The following is a 21,840-nucleotide window of genomic DNA, read 5'->3' as shown; positions in this document are numbered from 1 at the left end:
GTGGATTGTTGATAAAGACCTACCGTGGGCGTTTCCCCATGAGGATGACCTCTTCTGTGCCATCCCTCTTCACCTTGTGGACATTGTAGGTGAGGGTCTGATCGTTGACCCTGGAGGTCAGGTGCCACAGCCTTGGGTACCTCTCCCCACTGCACACGCCCACACAGAGCCGCAGTTCCAAGCACACACCTACAGACAGGGGGAGGGGAGAGGACCAATAGGAAATGGTTTTCCTGAACGAAAAACTCAACGTCAATTTAGCATCAAAAGTAAGCGGTTTGTGTCTGTCAATGTCAATGTTAGTCTCGGACGAAGTTCACTGATAGGTCATGTCATGTGAATTAAATGGTGGTATGTTTATTCTCTGGGCCTATTTTTATGAATCCGCAGCAGTCTCGTCACCGTTAGACACAAACACTGCAAGATAATACCCGGATGAACTTTAAGCCTTTTCCGAACAGTCTCCGACTCCACCACATTCTAACCGATTTCCAATCAGTCAACCAAGAGAGCAACCAATGCCTGTAAGTCTCCACCTAACCGCTCTTACTAACCTGCAGTCAGTATCCCGGGGAAACGGGCGATGTGTTTGTGGTCCTCTGTCTCCAGGTTCCATGTCACGACCTGCGTGATGCCGGTGCGGGGGGAGGGGCAGAAGGCCACGGCGTGCGTCCCCGTCCGGTTGACGGTGACCTGGGAGATGTCGTCCTGGCTGCAGCCCAGAATGGAGCGCTCGTACTTGAAACTGGCCGTGCTATACAGCTCAATATGAATGATCTCACTGTCCCGCTTGTAAGGGTACCTGGGAGGGAGGGAGGGATGAGGGAGGAGGGAGGGAGGGATGAGGGAGGGAGGGAGGAGGGAGGGAGGGAGGGATGAGGGAGGAGGGAGGGAGGGAGGGAGGAGGGAGGAGGGAGGGATGAGGGAGGGAGGGAGGGAGGGATGAGGGAGGGAGGGAGGGAGGGGGAGGGAGGGAGGGAGGGAGGGAGGGAGGGAGGGAGGGAGGGAGGGAGGGAGGGAGGGAGGGAGGGAGGGAGGGAGGGAGGGAGGGATGAGGGAGGGAGGGATGAGGGAGGGAGGGAGGGAGGGAGGGAGGGAGGGATGAGGGAGGGAGGGATGAGGGAGGGAGGGAGGGAGGGAGGGAGGGAGGGAGGGAGGGAGGGAGGGAGGGAGGGAGGGAGGGAGGGAGGGAGGGAGGGAGGGAGGGAGGGAGGGAGGGAGGGGGAGGGAGGGAGGGGGGGGAGGGAGGGAGGGAGGGAGGGATGAGGGGAGGGAGGGAGGGAGGGAGGGAGGGAGGGAGGGAGGGAGGGAGGGATGAGGGAGGGAGGGATGAGGGAGGGAGGGAGGGAGGGAGGGAGGGAGGGATGAGGGAGGGAGGGATGAGGGAGGGAGGGATGAGGGAGGGAGGGAGGGAGGAGGGAGGGATGAGGGAGGGAGGGATGAGGGAGGGAGGGAGGGAGGGAGGGAGGGAGGAGGGAGGGATGAGGGAGGGATGAGGGGGAGGGAGGGAGGGATGAGGGAGGGAGGGAGGGAGGGATGAGGGAGGGAGGGAGGGAGGGATGAGGGAGGGAGGGATGAGGGAGGGAGGGAGGGATGAGGGAGGGAGGGATGAGGGAGGGGGAGGGATGAGGGAGGGAGGGGGATGAGGGAGGGATGAGGGAGGGAGGGAGGGATGAGGGAGGAGGGAGGGAGGGAGGGATGAGGGAGGGAGGGATGAGGGAGGAGGGAGGGAGGGAGGGAGGGATGAGGGAGGGATGAGGGAGGGAGGGAGGGAGGGATGAGGGAGGAGGGAGGGAGGGAGGGATGAGGGAGGGAGGGATGAGGGAGGGAGGGATGAGGGAGGGAGGGATGAAGGAGGGAGGGATGAGGGAGGGAGGGAGGGATGAGGGAGGGAGGGAGGGAGGGAGGCATAAACATAGGCAGGTGCATTATGAATAGCAATGGTCTGTTTCTTTAATAAAACATCTAATATGATAATGTGATTATGATGCCGCGATAGACTTTTCAGAAGCACTTATGACTACTCTGTTCATAAGGCATTATACACACACATCTATAATGCCTTATGAGCTATGCATTCTGTGTTGTAATGCATAACATAGGGTTATGGTTAATGGAGGGGATGCATACTTGCACTTAAAGTAACTGTCGCGAGTGAAAATCGTACTTTTAAAAGTTAATATTCTGCTAACTCATACCTAAAGGCCTACTCGTAATTGTGGCCAAAGCATTAAAAAAATGGTTGCTATTTCCTCATATTACATGACATGTTGGCTCATTGCCTGAGCCAGCCAATCAGCTGTCTACTCCTATGAATATTTTTAATGACCGATATTTAAGTCTTTACTGAAGACTCATCTCTTCAGTGGGTCATATGATTGAGTGTAGTCTGGCCCAGGAGTGGGAAGGTGAACGGAAAGGCTCTGGAGCAACGAACCGCCCTTGCTGTCTCTGCCTGGCCGGTTCCCCTTTTTCCACTGGGATTCTCTGCCTCTAGCCCTGTTACGGGGGCTGAGTCACTGGCTTGCTGGGGCTCTCTCGTGCCGTCCCTGGGGGGGGTGCGTCACCTGGGTGGGTTGATTCACTGTTGTGGTCGGCCTGTCTGGGTCCCCCCCCCCCCCCCTTGGGTTGTACCGTGTCGGAGATCTTTGTGGGCTATACTCGGCCTTGTCTCAGGATGGTAAGTTGGTGGTTGAAGATTTCCCTCTAGTGGTGTGGGGGCTGTGCTTTGGCAAAGTGGGTGGGGTTATATCCTTCCTGTTTGGCCCTGTCCGGGGGTGTCCTCGGATGGGGCCACAGTGTCTCCTGACCCCTCCTGTCTCAGCCTCCAGTATTTATGCTGCAGTAGTTTATGTGTCGGGGGCTAGGGTCAGTTTGTTTATCTGGAGTACTTCTCCTGTCCTATTCGGTGTCCTGTGTAAATCTAAGTGTGCGTTCTCTAATTCTCTCCTTCTCTCTTTCTTTCTCTCTCTCGGAGGACCTGAGCCCTAGAACCATGCCCCAGGACTACCTGACATGATGACTCCTTGCTGTCCCCAGTCCACCTGGCCATGCTGCTGCTCCAGTTTCAACTGGCCTGGGCCCTAGGACCATGTCCCAGGACTACCTGACATGAGGACTCCTTGCTGTCCCCAGTCCACCTGGCCATGCTCCTGCTCCAGTTTCAACTGTTCTGCCTTACTATTATTCAACCATGCTGGTCATTTATGAACATTTGAACATCTTGGCCACGTTCTGTTATAATCTCCACCCGGCACAGCCGGAAGAGGACTGGCCACCCCACATATGCTCTCTCTAATTCTCTCTTTCTTTCTCTCTCTCGGAGGACCTGAGCCCTAGGACCGTGCCCCAGGACTACCTGACATGATGGCTCCTTGCTGTCCCCAGTCCACCTGACTGTGCTGCTGCTCCAGTTTCAACTGTTCTGCCTTATTATTATTTGACCATGCTGGTCATTTATGAACATTTGAACATCTTGGTCATGTTCTGTTATAATCTCTACCCGGCACAGCCAGAAGAGGACTGGCCACCCCACATAGCCCGGTTCCTCTCTAGGTTTCTTCCTAGGTTTTGGCCTTTCTAGGGAGTTTTTCCTAGCCACCGTGCTTTTACACCTGCATTGTTTGCTGTTTGGGGTTTTAGGCTGGGTTTCTGTACAGCACTTTGAGATATCAGCTGACGTACGAAGGGCTATATAAATAAATTTGATTTGATTTGATTTGATATACGCCCACACCATTCTGTTTTTGGGGTACGCCCTCACCATTCTGTTTTTGGGGTATGCCCACACCATTCTGTTTTTGGGGTACGCCCACACCATTCTGTTTTTGGGGTACGCCCACACGATTCTGTTTTTGGGGTACGCCCACACCATTCTGTTTTTTGGGTACCCCCTCACCATTCTGTTTTTGGGGTACGCCCACACCATTTTGTTTTTGGGGTATGCCCACACCATTCTGTTTTTGGGGTACGCCCACACCATTCTGTTTTTGGGGTACGCCCACACGATTCTGTTTTTGGGGTACGCCCACACCATTCTGTTTTTGGGGTACGCCCACACCATTCTGTTTTTGGGATACGCCCACACCATTCTGTTTTTGGGGTACGCCCACACCATTCTGTTTTTGGGATACGCCCACACCATTCTGTTTTTGGGGTACGCCCACACCATTCTAAATATATAAAACAGATACCTGCAGAAGAGCAGTAGGTACTGATTGGTCATCTCCACTCCTTGTATGGAGGCAGCACCATGCTGGGCTCTGAGGACAGACAACACAGCCCCCCCTCTGGCACTAAGCACCGCTGCCTGACCTCCAGACCTGAGAGACAGAGAGAGACAGAGAGAGACAGAGAGAGACAGAGAGAGAGAGAGAGAGAGAGAGAGAGAGAGAGAGAGAGAGAGAGAGAGAGAGAGAGAGAGAGACAGAGAAACAGAGAAACAGAGAAACAGAGAGAGACAAAGTGAGACAAAGTGAGAGACAGAGAGAGAGAGAGAGAGAGAGAGAGAGAGAGAGAGAGAGAGAGAGAGAGAGAGAGAGAGAGAGAGAGAGAGAGAGAGAGATCGACAGAGAGAGAGAGACTATTAAAGGCCCATCAAGACACTGCCTTGGCTACTCAGACTCAGCCAGACCCAGACTCAGCCAGACCCAGACCCAGCCAGACCCAGTCAGACCCAGACTCAGCCAGACCCAGACCCAGCCAGACCCAGACTCAGCCAGACCCAGACTAGGCCAGACCCAGCCAGACCCAGACCCAGACTCAGCCAGACCCAGACTAGGCCAGACCCAGCCAGACCCAGACTAGGCCAGACCCAGCCAGACCCAGACCCAGACTCAGCCAGACCCAGACTAGGCCAGACCCAGCCAGACCCAGACTAGGCCAGACCCAGCCAGACCCAGACTCAGCCAGACCCAGACTCAGCCAGACCCAGACTCAGCCAGACCCAGCCAGACCCAGACTAGGCCAGACCCAGCCAGACCCAGACTCAGCCAGACCCAGCCAGACCCAGACTCAGCCAGACCCAGACTCAGCCAGACCCAGCCAGACCCAGACTAGGCCAGACCCAGCCAGACCCAGACTCAGCCAGACCCAGACCCAGCCAGACCCAGACTCAGCCAGACCCAGACTCAGCCAGACCCAGACCCAGTCAGACCCAGACAGGGCTATATAAATACATTTGATTTGATTTGATTTGAGTCGAGAACAAATTCTTAGTTACAATGACGGCCTACCAAAAGACAAAAAGACCTCATGCAACATGTAAGTATTGGACAAAACACACATCACGACAAGAGAGACAACACTACATAAAGAGAGACCTAAAGACAACATAGCAAGGCTGCAACACATGACAACACAGCATGGTATCAACACAACATGACAACAACATGGTAGTAAACAAAATGGTACCAGAACAAAACATGGTACAAACATTATTGGGCACAGACAACAGCACAAAGGGCAAGAAGGTAGAGACAACAATGCATCACGCGAAGCAGCCACAACTGTCACTGATAGTGTCCATGATTGAGTCTTTGAATGAAGAGTTGGAGATAAAACTGTCCAGTTTGAGTGTTTGTTGCAGCTCGTTCCAGTCGCTGGCTGCAGTGAACTGAAAGACCGAGCGACCCAGGCATGTGTGTGCCGTGGGGACCTTTAACAGAATGTGACTGGCAGAACGGGTGTTGTATGTGGAGGATGAGGGCTGCGGTAGATATCTCAGATAGGGGGGAGTGAGGCCTAAGAGGGTTTTATAAATAAGTATCAACCAGTGGGTCTTGCGACAGATATACAGAGATGACCAGTTTACAGAGGAGTATAGAATGCAGTGATGTGTCTTATAAGGAACATTGGTGGCAAATCTGATGGCCGAATGGTAAAGAACATCTAGCCGCTAGAGAGCACCCTCACCTGCTGATCTATAAATTATGTCCAAAAGAAGGTCCAAGCGTCTTCGACAGAGGAGATCAAGCTGATTCTACATCAATTTACAGAAGCCAGTTCATGAAGGAAGGCTTGCTCATTTTTTCTTCTTTTTTTTAGCAAGTGAATATGAGGACAGGTCATTTCACTGAGCAGCCATTATGAACACAGGCTGTAAAACAGTGATCACTAAGGTCATTACAGAAAACACCAGACTGATACCTAATCAGGATTATTTGTGTGGATAACATCAAGAAGAGTAGCCTTTTCTGGGTGTTTGGAGTCATACCTTGTTTGATTGGTAACAATCTGATAAAAATTTAGGGAGTTCCATTTCACTTGGTCAAGTGGTTAAAGCATGTCCCAGTTTAGGTCACCAAGCAAGACTAATTCAGACTTGGTATGGGGGGCCAGGAGAGACCTTAGGGCAGGTTAGGGTACAGGCCGATGCTGATGGAGGACGATAGCACCCAGCAACAGTCACCCAGCAACAGTCACCCAGCAACAGTCACCCAGCAACAGTCAACAAAGAGCTATTTGAAAGTTTAATACTTAAAACCAGCAAATCAAATTGTTTGGGGACAGACTTGGTGGAGACAACCGAGCACTGAAGGTGATCCCTGGTAAAGATTGCCACTCCACCACCTTTGGAAGATCTGTCTTGCCGAAAAAGGTTATCAACCAGAAAGGTTATCATCAGTGTTCATAGCACTCTTCCTGAACCAGGTCTCAATAATGACCAACACGTCTGGATTGGAGCTGTGAACTGTGACAATAACTCTAGTGCGAACTCAGACCCAGGTGCAGAGAAACGCGGCAGGCAGAGGTGAGGGAAAATCCATAATGTTTACTGAAGTTGTAGTGTCTTAACACTTAGTATTTATTTATATAATAAGAAAGACTCTGAATTACAAGCAATTGAACTGGAGCTTCACATTTACTCAAACGAGTTAGTACCAGAATAACATAGAACAACACTGCGCATGACCAAGGGCGCTTCATCCTTAAAGGGGGCATCAGTAATTAACAGAACATAACAGAAGTATTCACAGGAAAAACAACAAAGCAAGTACACAAGAGTACAACACAACACAACACAAGACAAGAGACCTGAGCAACCGGCCCAGTTCCATAGAGGAACCTAAATAGTCCTAAACTAGGTGAACCCAATAATCCCAATCAGGCTCACCTGGACACTAGAAACATAAGGGTGCCCCCCAGTGGCAACCTCAGGTATAACACTCCATGATGACCTCTAACCTGTGTCAGGACAATCAAGGCACAGCATAGAACAGGGAGAGCGCTGCTGATTTATGACATCTGAATGTGCGTCAGATGGAAACATGATCATATTATACAACGATTTCATCAGGTAACATGAATAAAAGCCGGCGAGAGGTGGTTAGAATGGGATGGGAGGCCAAACGTCTGTGTAACCAATAGAGAGTCAGAGTCCCGAGTCTGGGAACAAAACATAGTCTGTCCCACGGTCGGGTCAAGAAAGATCAACAAAGTATTCAGGAGTCATGAGGCAAATAGCACAAAAAAATATACAGTTGAAGTCAGAGATTTACATGCACTTAGGTTGGTGTCATTAAAACTAGTTTTTCAACCACTCCACACATTTCTTGTTAACAAACTATAGTTTGGGCAAGTCGGTTAGGACATCTACTTTGTGCATGACACAAGTCATTGTTTACAGACAGATTATTTCACTTATAATTCACTGTATCACAAATCCAGGTGGTCAGAAGTTTACATACACTAAGTTGACTGTGCCTTTAAACAGCTTTGAAAATTCCAGAAAATGATGTCATGGCTTTAGAAGCTTCTGATAGGCTAATTGAGTCAATTTAAGTCAATTGTAGGTGTACCTGTGGATGTATTTCAAGGCCTACCCGCAAACTCAGTGCCTCGTTGCTTGACATCATGAGAAAATCAAAAGAAATCAGCCAAGACCTCATAAAAAAATGGTAGACCTCCACAAGTCTGGTTCATCCTTGAGAGCAATTTCCAAATGCCTGAAGGAAACACGTTCATCTGTACAAACAATAGTATGCAAGTATAAACACCATGGGAACACACAGCCATCATACCGCTCAGGAAGGAGACGCGTTCTGTCTCCTAGAGATGAATGTACTTTGGTGTGAAAAGAGCAAATCAATCCCAGAGGAAAACAGGTACAAAAGTGTCTATATCCACCGTAAAACGAGTCCTACATTGACATAACCTGAAAGGCCGCTCGGCAAAGGAAGAAGCCACTGCTCTAAAACCGCCATAATAAAGCCAGACTTCGGTTTGCAACTGCACATGGGGACAAAGATCGTACTTTTTGTAGAAATGTCCTCTGGTCTGATGAAACAAAAATAGAACCGTTTGGCCATAATGACCATCGTTATGTTTGGAGGAAAAAGGGGAGGCTTGCCAGCCGAACACCATCCCAACCATGAAGCCTGGGGGTGGCAGCATCATGTTGTTGGGGTGCTTTGCTGCAGGAGGGTCTGGTGCACTTCACACAATAGAAGGCATCATGAGGTAGGAAAATAACGTGGATCTATTGAAGCAACATCTCAAGACATCAGTCAGGAAGTTAAAGCTTGGTCGCAAATGAGCCTTCCAAATGGACAGTGACCCCAAGCATACTTCCAAAGTTATGTCAAAATGGCTTAAGGACAACAAAGTCCAAGTATTGGAGTGGCCATCACAAAGCCCTGACCTCAATCCTATAGAACATTTGTGGGCAGAACTGAAAAAGCATGTGAGAGCAAGGAGGCCTATAAACCTGACTCAGTTACACCAGCTCTGTCAGGAGGAATGGGCCACAATTCACCCAACTTATTGTGGGAAGTTTGTGGAAGACTACCTGAAACGTTTGATCCAAGTTAAACCATTTAAAGGCAACTTCTGACCCACTGGGAATGTGATGAAAGAAATCAAAGCTGAAATAAATAGTAATTATCTCTACTATTATTCTGACATTTCACATTCTTAAAATAAAGTGGTGATCCTAACTGACCTAAGACATGGGAATTTTTACCGGGATTAAATGTCAGGAATTGTGAAAAACCTGAATTTAAATTTATTTGGCTGAAGGTGTATGTAAACTTCCGACTTTTAACTGTACATAACGACTTGTGGCTAGCAAATTGTGCGGTAGAACGCTCGGGAGGGAGAGAGAGGAGGGGGGGGGCCAGGACAGACAGTGAACAGGTCGCCAGGTGGAATCCAAGCAGCAGTGCAGCAGGTTATATAGATGGTAATCACCAGAAACCGAAGCCCAATGCATTATACTGCAACCATCCCACAGACAGCTTGTATTACTAACTACCTCAACGACCCAATTTGTCATTCCTTTTACACCACTCAGGTGTGAGAGGATGGATTCCACCAGCCAATCACATTGTCCACGACATCCTCCTCCATCCTCCCATTTAATCAAGTCATGAAATAAGATTAAGATTTTACCACGGCCTGGAAAATGTATCGTTTCGTGTGTCATGTACACATATCCTGGTGTCCGACGTTATCCGTCTATTCGACAGGGGCTTATGTGTGAAAAGCTTCTCCTAATATACAGGATTACATTTGAATAGGCACCTGAGAAGTAGTCTGTTTGAATAATTCAACAGTGTTTTCAAACCGGACCCGTGAAATCTGTCAAGGTACTACGCTCGCCTGATTTCACAGTGTGTTAACAATGAGGGCATGTGATATTATTTAAGAGCCAGACCAGGAGAAGTGACACCTGTCACTAATTGGTTATTACTCTATGGCACTAAGAGACAAATCACCATTAGCCCCAACGCAAAATAAACAAAAAAAACGAATAAGAAAGACGGAAAGCAAACAAAATATCACGAATAACGTGAGAAAAAAAAACGAAATATTGTTTACTCTATCGACCATGGAATTTTTTTTCTTCAATATTCAAGGTTGCGAGTAAAACACTGAGTCTCAATGTCCTTGAATCTCCCTATGTGTATAATTGGTTTGTTTCGTGTTTAGTTTTTTTGTGTGAACCAGTTACAGACTAGCTGTTGTCACATACTAGCCTTTGTCACGGATTAGCTATTGTCACGGACTAGCTGTTGTCATGGACTAGCTGTTGTCACGGAAGCTGTTGTCATGGACTAGCTGTTGTTACGTACTAGCTGTTGTCACGTACTAGATGTTGTCACGGACTAGCTGTTGTCACGGACTAGCTGTTGTCATGGACTAGCTGTTGTTACGTACTAGCTGTTGTCACGTACTAGATGTTGTCACGGACTAGCTGTTGTTACGGACTAGCTGTTGTCACGGAAGCTGTTGTCACGGACTCGTGTTTAGTTTTTTTGTGTGAACCAGTTACAGACTAGCTGTTGTCACATACTAGCCTTTGTCACGGATTAGCTATTGTCACGGACTAGCTGTTGTCATGGACTAGCTGTTGTCACGGAAGCTGTTGTCATGGACTAGCTGTTGTTACGTACTAGCTGTTGTCACGTACTAGATGTTGTCACGGACTAGCTGTTGTCACGGACTAGCTGTTGTCACGGACTAGCTGTTGTCACGGACTAGCTGTTGTCACGGACTAGATGTTGTCACGGACTAGCTGTTGTTACGGACTAGCTGTTGTTACGGACTAGCTGTTGTCACGGAAGCTGTTGTCACGGACTAGCTGTTGTTACGGACTAGCTGTTGTTACGGACTAGCTGTTGTCACGGACTAGCTGTTGTCACGGACTAGCTGTTGTCATGGACTAGCTGTTGTCACGGACTAGCTGTTGTAACATACTAGCTGTTGTTACGGACTAGCTGTTGTCACGGACTAGCTGTTGTTACGGACTAGCTGTTGTCACGAACTAGCTGTTGCCACGGACTAGCTGTTGTCACGGACTAGCTGTTGTAACATACTAGCTGTTGTCACGGACTAGCTGTTGTTACGGACTAGCTGTTGTCACGGACTAGCTGTTGTCACGGACTAGCTGTTGTCACGGACTAGCTGTTGTCATGGACTAGCTGTTGTTACGGACTAGCTGTTGTCATGGACTAGCTGTTGTTACGTACTAGCTGTTGTCACGTACTAGATGTTGTCACGGACTAGCTGTTGTCACGGACTAGCTGTTGTCACGGACTAGCTGTTGTCACGGACTAGCTGTTGTCACGGACTAGATGTTGTCACGGACTAGCTGTTGTTACGGACTAGCTGTTGTTACGGACTAGCTGTTGTTACGGACTAGCTGTTGTCACGGAAGCTGTTGTCACGGACTAGCTGTTGTTACGGACTAGCTGTTGTTACGGACTAGCTGTTGTCACGGACTAGCTGTTGTCACGGACTAGCTGTTGTCATGGACTAGCTGTTGTCACGGACTAGCTGTTGTAACATACTAGCTGTTGTTACGGACTAGCTGTTGTCACGGACTAGCTGTTGTTACGGACTAGCTGTTGTCACGAACTAGCTGTTGCCACGGACTAGCTGTTGTCACGGACTAGCTGTTGTAACATACTAGCTGTTGTCACGGACTAGCTGTTGTTACGGACTAGCTGTTGTCACGGACTAGCTGTTGTCACGGACTAGCTGTTGTCACGGACTAGCTGTTGTCATGGACTAGCTGTTGTTACGGACTAGCTGTTGTAACGGAAGCTGTTGTCACGGAAGCTGTTGTTACGGACTATCAGGGATCTGAATCAAGGACTAAACTCTGACCTGTAGGCGAAAAGGACATAGTCTTTGATGGAGTTGTGGGAGACCAGTACGGAATGGTCTTTATGGATGGGGTCACAGTCCAGGGTAATGTTGACACAGCACAGTAGAGAGCAGGACGAGACCAGGTCGAACACCTGAGAGGTCACAGAGAGGTCAATTAATCACCATGGCCCTGAACATAAACAATTAGCGTTTATGTTGCTTATGCTGACGTGATAATATATTGGACTGTTGCAATACCTTCACCAGATGACTTCCATCATAGAAGGCTACCAGCAGCTGTCCGTCACACGTGGTGGTTACCACAGGAACGTCCAGAGAGTCACTCTCGGAGTAGATCACTTTCCCAGAATCCACCTCTCTGACCTGCAGACTCTGTCCCATGCGAACCACCAGGACCCTGTCCTCCAGACAGAGAGTGAGGGAGTCGCCCACCACGCCCCCCAACCCCTCCAGAGTCCTCACGGCGCGCCCCAGTTCCAGGTCCCACACCTTCAGGGTGCCGTCCCCATCGCAGGTGGCTGCCACCAGACCCCTCTGTCCCCTGGTCAGGGCCGTTACTCTGGACGTGTGGCCTGGAGCAGAGCCAGAGGAAAAGGCATTCATCATGCCATTTACCTAGAATGGCATAGGATGACATAACAACCATGTCTTAATGCATCATGTCTTATCGTTTGTTATAGTTCTTTACCTGCCAGCAGGGTGTGTGGGATCTCTCCTGGGGGCACCAGGAAGCTGTAGGAGGGCACCAGGACTGGCAGAGAGGAACGGGCACACTGGGCCAGCAGGGCATGCAGGTAGCTAAACTTCTGTGGGTCACCTGGTATGAACACAATACACCGACAGAGAGCAGGCCATAACAGTTGGGAACCTCGTATCGAAGCTTTAAAAAAAATGTTTTATTGTGTTGGAGGCACTTCAAACTCATCCATTTGAGACTTGATCCATCAGTGATAATTGTAAGGCAGGTGAAGTGTACCTGGAGCCACGGGGAGGTCTTCAGCAACTATCTGTCCCAGACGGCCCATAACCTGGGAGGCTAGCTGGCATGGGTCCTGGAGCAGCACGGTCCTGGAGAGCTCCAGAGTAGCAGCCAACACCTCCATATCTACCAACTCCCTGACAGGGGGAATGAAATGTGTGTGTGAGTGAGTGAGAGTGAGAGTGAGAGTGAGAGAGAGAGAGAGAGAGAGAGAGAGAGAGAGAGAGAGAGAGAGAGAGAGAGAGAGAGAGAGAGAGACAGAGGACACACATCACTTATCTCAAACATACAGAATCAAAACAGCAACTCAGACGAAGTATCCAACAGTGAACCTACTTCTCTGGCAGCACGACGCCCTTCAAGTCCTCTTGTACATGGAGCACAGACAGACCCCAGGCCTTGTGCAGCAGGAACTCATAGTTAAACACACACTCAGACAGGAAGGCCAGTATCTGGCCTGACCGAACCAGGTGGTAGGGCAGGCCATGGAGCTTTCTGAGGTTAAAAACATAACTTTTCGCTGAGTCCTCTTCCAGTTTCCACGCCAGCGGCTGAAATATGTTTCTGTGTGGGCTATCCGTACCCCGGAAGTAGTCTGCGTAGTTTGCGTGTAGAAGCATGCGGGAGTCGTCTGTTTTGAGGTACCGTTTCACACACACCCTACCCAGCTCAGAGTGGGTCCAGCGGTAGACCCACGTCCCATCTGTCTCCGCCTCCGTCAGGTGACCCCCAAGGTCTCGTCTCAGCCGCGCCCACAGCACGCACGGCACCCTGGGAAGGCTGGAGGAGGAAGTGGAGGATGAATGGAAGAGCGATACTTCCTGTAGAACCTTCCCATCTCTCCCCAGAAGGTCCAGTAGTTCCTAATGATCATAATAATAATAACAATAACTATAATAACAATCATAATTACAATAGCAACTATAATAATAACAACAACTATTAGAATAGTTATAATAATAATAATAACTATAAAAAATATATATAATAATAACTATAATACAATATATATAATAATAACGAAAACAATGATATTAATAATAACAGCAACAATAATAACAACAACAATAATAACTATAATAATAATAACGATAATAATAACAACAACTATAAGAATAGTTATAATAATAACTATAAACAAGAAATATAATAATAACTATAATACAATATATATAATAATAACAATAATAAAAATAATTATAAAAATAATAATAACGGCAACAATAATAACAACAATAATAACTATAATAATAATAAACAATAATAATAATAAACTATAATAATAACTATAATAATAATAAACTATAATAATAATAATAACTATAATAATAAACTATAATAATAATAATAACTATAATAATACTAATAATAACTATAATAATAATAATAATAATAACTATTATAATAATAATAATACACTATAATAATAATAATAATAACTATAATAATAACTATAATAATAATAATAAACTACAATAATAATAACTATAATAATAATAATAATAACTATAATAATAAACTATAATAATAACTATAATAATAAACTATAATAATAACTATAATAATAAACTATAATAATAAACTATAATAATAAACTATAATAATAAACTATAATAATAATAATAATAATAATAATAATAACTATAATAATAATAATAATAAACTATAATAATAATAATAAACTATAATAATATAATAATACCTATAATAATAATAACTATAATAATAATAATAAACTATAATAATATAATAATACCTATAATAATAATAAACTATAATAATAATAATAAACTATAATAATAACTATAATAATAACAATAAACTATAATACTAATAACTATAATAATAATAATAATAAAAAACTATAATAATAATAATAATAATAACTATAATAAACTATAATAATAATAATAAACTATAATAATAATAATAAACTATAATAATAATAATAAACTATAATAATAATAACTATAATAATAATAACTATAATAATAATAATAATAAACTATAATAATAATAATAAACTATAATAATAATAAACTATAATAATAATAATAACTATAATAATAATAATAATAATAATAACTATTATAATAATAATAATACACTATAATAATAATAATAACTATAATAATAACTATAATAATAATAATAAACTACAATAATAATAACTATAATAATAATAATAATAACTATAATAATAATAATAATAACTATAATAATAAACTATAATAATAACTATAATAATAAACTATAATAATAAACTATAATAATAAACTATAATAATAATAATAATTATAATAATAATAACTATAATAATAATAATAATAATAAACTATAATAATAATAATAAACTATAATAATATAATAATACCTATAATAATAATAAACTATAATAATAACTATAATAATAATAATAAACTATAATAATAATAACTATAATAATAATAATAATAATAAAAAACTATAATAATAATAATAACTATAATAATAATAATAATAACTATAATAAACCATAATAATAATAATAATAATAAACTATAATAATAATAAACTATAATAATAACTATAATAATAATAATAATAACTATAATAATAACTATAATAATAATAATAATAAACTATAATAATAATAAACTATAATAATAACTATAATAATAATAATAATAACTATAATAATAATAATAATAAACTATAATAATAATAATAAACTATAATAATAATAATAAACTATAATAATAACTATAATAATAATAATAAACTATAATAATAATAATAAACTATAATAATAATAAACTATAATAATAATAATAATAATAAACTATAATAATAATAAACTATAATAATAATAATAATAAACTATAATAATAATAACTATAATAATAATAATAACTATAATAATAATAATAATAATAAACTATAATAATAATAAACTATAATAATAATCAACTATCATAATAATAATAATAAACTATCATAATAATAATAATAATAAACTATAATAATAATAAACTATAATAATAATAATAAACTATAATAATAATAATACTAATAATAATAAACTATAATAATAATAATACTAATAATAATAAACTATAATAATAATAAACTATAATAATAATAATAAACTATAATAATAATAATAAACTATAATAATAATAATAAACTATAATAATAATAATAATAAACTATAATAATAATAAACTATAATAATAATAGTAAACTATAATAATAATAATAATAACTATAATAATAATAATAATAAACTATAATAATAATAATAACTATAAACTATAATAATAATAACTATAATAATAATAATAAACTATAATAATAATAATAATAATAATAATAATAATAATAAACTATAATAATAACAATAATAAACTATAATAAAAATAATAATAATAATAAATTATAATAATAATAACTATAATAATAATAACTATAATAATAATAATAAACTATAATAATATCAATAATAATAGCAATCATGACAATAATAACAATAATAATAGAAATTATAACAACAACAACAATAATAATAATATATGTAGAATAGAATAGCTTTATTTTTCTCAAGAGAATTTCCGATTTGAAATTCAAATCCCAGTACATGAGGTACAATTCAAGACAATGTCCATCTGTGTGATTGGTCTGGCTCTCTATTTCCGTTGTTATTCCATGTGCTCACAGCTCTTTACAATCTCCTTCACTACCAATGTGTTTCACCCACCTCTTCCGTGACGCCACCTCTGGAGAGCGATATAACCGCGGCGGCCCGTCCCACCAGCTGCTCCCCGTGGGTCCTCTCCAAGCAAGCCAGCAGGCCTACGTAGAGCCCTTCCAGGTCGGGTGGGAGGCCTAGGCTGCCCTGGGGGGAGAAGGAGCTCCAGAGGACAGACTCAGCATAGACAACCTCCAGGTAGAGAGGGGAGGGACAGGAAAGGCAAGCCTGGAGGAGAAGCTGCCACTGCCAGTCCTGGAGCCTGCGGTGGTCAGCCTGGAGTTTATGTTTTAGAGCCTTGGTGATGTCATCAGGACTGAGGGGTGGTAGGGACAGGACAGTGGGCTGGGCTGACTTCTGGATAGGGAAGGGAAAAACTGAGAATATCATAATCAGTTTGATACTAGCATAATGACAGAGGGTTTTAGATAGAACATGTTCCTGAACGGCACCGGTCAGGATGTCTCACATACAGTAACTTAGCAACAAGCAGGCCCCGCCCACCTGAGAATCTCGCCTTATCAGCCATCTATTTCCTGTGTTTGAGGGGTGCAAAATCCACTTGTCACTTAAATCTCGCCGGATCGATCGCTTTCATTTTACTCTGGCGACTCTTCCCACTCTTGCTTGTGCCATTCGTTTTTCCCCCCGTTAATGTGACAACCACGGAAACGTTTGTAATGACCAATCAAACACAACCCGGTTATGACCCGAAATGGCCTCAATGGAATACAATGGTTTTCCGTTGCATCTATGAGAACGCCAACGCTTGGTCGGGGATTTAACGTCTCAACACTTACATCACAAGAAGTAGAAGAGAAAGATATCTTCATTTAGGTGGGTGTTGAATTTCTTTTTTTTTGCAATTAAAAATGCTTTTTTAATACAGTTGAAATGTTTACAAATTAGATGCACTGAAATGAAAGCATTTTTTCCCAGCAAAGGAACACTCAGATTATAGTGATATTATGTCTGATCTCACAAACAATGTAACGTATGTACAAATACTGCAGGTGTAATCTATTTTAAATTGCGTGGGTATTCTTCTCTTGACACACTTGTTGAATTATGCAGGAGAACGTGACAACTACAGTAATGAATCATTAATGAGACAGTCTAGACAGCTCAGTTTATGATTACAGATAGGCCCTAGACAAAGGAAGTGTTTGGCGGTTGAAGTTCTGTTCCACCCCTTTATGTTAATATATTAATTTATGCAAATATACCCAGTGAAGATGATGCACAGATCCTCTTTCCTAATATATATTTTTAAATACCTGATATATATATATATATATGAGTGCTTTATAAAGAAAATCAAATGTGACATTTTACAATATATTGAATATCTGACTTCCCACCAAAATGCCTGAATTTTGCCATTATTTGTCCATGCCGAAACAATGTTTATGTGAAATAATTGATGAATTTAAACTATTCTAAATATTTGGAGTATCTTCATCCATTGTCCAACTGTTGCATTTTATCACACATTGTATTTGAAACATTTTAACGACCGTTGCCACAGTCCCTGCACATCTGTCACTCTCCTCGCTCCCCTAACCTCCTCTCTCACCTGTCACTCTCCTCTCCTCGCTCCCCTAACCTCCTCTCTCACCTGTCACTCTCCTCTCCTCGCTCCCCTAACCTCCTCTCTCACCTGTCACTCTCCTCTCCTCGCTCCCCTAACCTCCTCTCTCACCTGTCACTCTCCTCTCCTCGCTCCCCTAACCTCCTCTCTCACCTGTCACTCTCCTCTCCTCGCTCCCCTAACCTCCTCTCTCACCTGTCACCAAAAGCACTCACAAACTTCTACAGATGCACAAAAAATAAAATTTGATTTGATTTGTACACCAGCGTTCCTCCAGATTGGAAAGTGACACGGGATAAGGTGGGAACGCCTAAGTAATGGTAGGATAAACACTGTTGTACAGTATCGTTTGTCAACCTGTCCTGACCTGCAGGGTGTGGGCGCAGGCAGAGTCTGTGGTGGCAGACAGGATGAGGTGGACGTGTAGAGGGAGAGGTGTAGACAGCCAGGAGAGGTCTGCTCCGTGCTCCTCGGAGAGAGCATCTATCCCATCCAGCACAAGGATTACGGGGCTGTCCGCCCTCACCTGACTAAGAAGGGAATGAAACTCATTCACCAAAAAAGGGAGACCCTGGGTTGAATGGGACACAGAATGATATTGGTCATTTAGTGTTTGTATTCAATGTGTTTTCATGTTTGTACCTATTTTTTGGTCTAAGGACATAACTTTTGTGGTATAAAATGACAAAATGTGGTTTCGGGGGGGTGAAGTATCCCTTTACAGCTGACCAATATGAGCATTTGACCTTCTTATCTATTCTATCAAGACAACATTCGTACTCTTCTATATGGGAATGGCATTGGTTGGAATAAGATGATAGATAGGTATAGAGGTAGCTACCTCAGAGAGTTCAGTGTGATGGCTGTAGGTCTCAGCCAGCTGAACACACAGGTTCTGGAGAACCAGACGCACATTCCTGCTCTCCCCCGTCAGGCCCACGAAACACACCAGCACCTTCACAGCTCTGAGAGGGAGAACATGCAAGGCCAGTTTGTGAGCACTACAGAGTCCTTCATATACACTCTGTCACAGGAATAGTACGGTTTGCTTATCACCAAACAGTATGGATTGCAGAGAGAGCTTCCAATTCTCGACTTAGGGATCATATCGTATTCTTAAACTGAAATAAGTGCATAATACCTTAACATTTCCCATTGATGTCATGTAGCCACGCCTCACCCAGTAATCCAGGAGGGGGCGAGATGTGCCAGTCTGGCCATGGTGGTGCTCTTGCCCCAGCCAGGGGGACCCAGTAGGAGGATAGGTCTGAGAGAAGAACCTTCCTCCACGGCCCTCCTCATCTCACCCAGGAAGCCATCTCTCAACACATGGTGATTTTCCCTGGAGAGAGACTAGTCATGAGGATATCAAACCACTTTGAAGCTAGCCTGGTTTGAGATCCGTTTGCGTTCTCTTGCCAGCTCGTATGGTGCCATATCTGGCAATGACAATTGGACCATAGGAGTTGGCACAAACATACAGTATCTGAAACCAGGCAACTTAGAAGCATGCAGGTGGCCATTCTAAATTGAAGAACACCAAACCAGAGACTTACAGAGTGTGTCCGTGGTTAACATGGCGATGGATCTCCTCCTGTATCCTCATTCTAGATGCTTCTCTCCGTCTGATGCCAAAGGAGCCTTTGGCTTTGTTCCCCTTCATGACTCTGGAGTAGGGGGACAGCCCAACTCAACATTTATGCCATCAGGTGAGTGTTACGCAATAATATCGGAGGGCCAACATAATGACAGATAACCATGTAACCGTGTCGTATAGTTCCAATATACTTTATGACAGGTGTTATGCATTTATTTATTTCTCTCTCACTTGTTCAGAGAGTTGATGACAGTCCGCTGGAAGTGAGAGGAGATGTGTTCTGTGTAGAACTGTTGGGATCGGTTATGTTTGGGGTTCAGGCCCTTCCTTCCCCAGTCCACGTTACGCTCATAGATGTTGGTGTGGCGCAACTTAATGAGGGACGAAAGGGCAATGTGTCAGTGGAGGCTCCTCGAAGGAGGAAGGGGAGAACCATCTTCCTCAGTGAATAAAATAAAATAAAAATTGTGAAACATTTTCAAAGTTATGCTTTTTAGATAAAACTATACTAAGTAAATTCACGTCACCAAATAATTGATTAAAACAAACTGTTTTGCTATACAAGTCTACAGTAGCACCATGGTGTAGCTGGAGGACAGCTAGCTTCCGTCCTCCTCTGGGTCCATTGACTTCAATACACAACCTAGAGGTTCATGGTTCTCGCCTCTTTCCATAGACTTACACAGTAATTATGACAACTTCAGGAGGACGTCCTCTAACCTATCAGAGCTCTTACAGCATGAACTGACATGCTGTCCACCAAATCAAAGGATCAGATAATTAATCTAGTACTGAAAGCATAAAGCTACAGCTAGCTAGCACTGCAGTGCATAACATGTGGTGAGTGGTTGACTCAAAGAAAGAGAGAAAGACAATAGTTGAACAGTTTTGAACAAAATTATTTCTTCAAAAATGAATAAGAAGCAAGAGCGGGAGGGAGAGAGAGAGCAAGAGAGAGCTAGCTATAGCTCACTTTCACTTACTTAGCGAGCGAATGTAGCTAGCTAGTTTAGCCTATGCAAATACCAGGCTCAAACAGAGAAGGATGCTATGTTAGCTAACAGGCTATGGTTATCCAATACTGGAACTCTTCCAAGTCAAGGTAAGCTTTTGGTTTCTATTAATTTATTGCCACTGGGGCCTGCCGGTGTAACTGCTAAACTGTTTACTGACGGTACAATGTACTGCGTGATTGTAGCGGGTTTACTAACGCGTTAGTTCTAGGAGTTATGTTGACTATGATGTTAATAGCGGTTTGTGTAGCGGTTTGGCTTGGAAAGGTTTTTTTCTCGCCTGGTCACAGACAGCTGATGTGTTGTGCACTGAAGTCCACAAGCGAAGGGAAAAGTTGAGGGGAGGAGAGCGTGTAGATGCGAGAAGGAATACAACGAGCAAAGTGATCATGCGGTTTGTATGTGGCTGCTATGAAAGTGAAGTGTGTTTGCATGTAATCAGGGGTGTATTCATTTTCGCCGATTATGTTGAAAAACGTATCTTAAACAGAAGCAAACGGGGATAAACGTACCTGAATTTGTCCAACCATAAACTCTTGTTTGCAACTGTCGGTCTAATGATTACACACTAGATCCGCTAGAAGCAGGCAACTGTGTGCAAGGCAGTATTAAATGTGTCACTGTCGGCCTCCTTGATTACTAAAATGTTTCTCTCGACCTGAGCTGTGCACCTATGTTGTAAACTAACTCGTAGGTTGTAGCAACCATCATTGGATGGGTATAGGACAAATTCAAGTATCATGTAGTAGCCTAAACCTGATGATGTTACATTGAGCTGGGTGAATGGAATATGAATGACAGTCATCCAATATGCCGTAGTAGAATTTTGCATCCAGTAGCACAAACTCCAAAAAGTTCTGGGACACTGTGAAGTTCATGGAGAATAAGAGCACCTCCTCCCAGCTGCCCACTGCACTGAGGCTAGGAAACACTATCTACGATAATCGAGAATTTCAATAAGCATTTTTCTACGGCTGGCAAACTGTACCTTCTCCACTATGCAATCTAGTTTCCGAGCATGGGTCATGGGTCATGGGCTGGATGCAACCTCAGCCACGCTCAAGGTCCTAAACGACATCATAACCGCCATCGATAAGAGACATTACTGTGCAGCCGTATTCATCGACCTGGCCAAGGCTTTCGACTCTTGTCAATCACCACATTGTTATTGGCATACTCGACAGCCTTGGTTTCTCAAATGACTGCCTCGCCTGGTTCACCAACTACTTCTCTGACAGAGTTCAGTGTGTCAAATCGGAGGGCCTGTTGTCCGGACCTCTGGCAGTCTCTATGGGATGCCACAGGGTTCAATTCTCGGGC

General features: G+C 43.2%; 1 protein-coding gene across 1 annotated transcript in view; it reads right to left on the bottom strand.

Annotated features, from left to right (window-relative positions):
* LOC124013976 overlaps positions 1-21,840 on the bottom strand; it is a 32,815-nt gene that overhangs the window by 4,342 nt on the left and 6,633 nt on the right. Inside the window, exons 11-24 of the mRNA XM_046328591.1 lie at positions 19,739-19,878; positions 19,467-19,577; positions 19,091-19,252; positions 18,752-18,875; positions 18,278-18,481; positions 16,329-16,676; positions 12,929-13,455; positions 12,590-12,729; positions 12,302-12,430; positions 11,851-12,185; positions 11,611-11,744; positions 4,194-4,322; positions 555-802; positions 24-189 (exon numbers count right to left, since the gene is read on the bottom strand). Of these exons, the coding sequence (XP_046184547.1) occupies positions 24-189; positions 555-802; positions 4,194-4,322; positions 11,611-11,744; positions 11,851-12,185; positions 12,302-12,430; positions 12,590-12,729; positions 12,929-13,455; positions 16,329-16,676; positions 18,278-18,481; positions 18,752-18,875; positions 19,091-19,252; positions 19,467-19,577; positions 19,739-19,878 (2,897 nt within the window). The remainder of the gene's footprint in view (positions 1-23; positions 190-554; positions 803-4,193; positions 4,323-11,610; positions 11,745-11,850; positions 12,186-12,301; positions 12,431-12,589; positions 12,730-12,928; positions 13,456-16,328; positions 16,677-18,277; positions 18,482-18,751; positions 18,876-19,090; positions 19,253-19,466; positions 19,578-19,738; positions 19,879-21,840) is intronic.

This window comes from Oncorhynchus gorbuscha, linkage group LG25, assembly GCF_021184085.1.
Source record: "Oncorhynchus gorbuscha isolate QuinsamMale2020 ecotype Even-year linkage group LG25, OgorEven_v1.0, whole genome shotgun sequence".
Taxonomy (NCBI): Eukaryota; Metazoa; Chordata; class Actinopteri; order Salmoniformes; family Salmonidae; genus Oncorhynchus; species Oncorhynchus gorbuscha.
The sequence above is the reverse complement of the archived record's forward strand: the minus strand, read 5'-3'. Positions and strand labels throughout refer to the sequence as shown.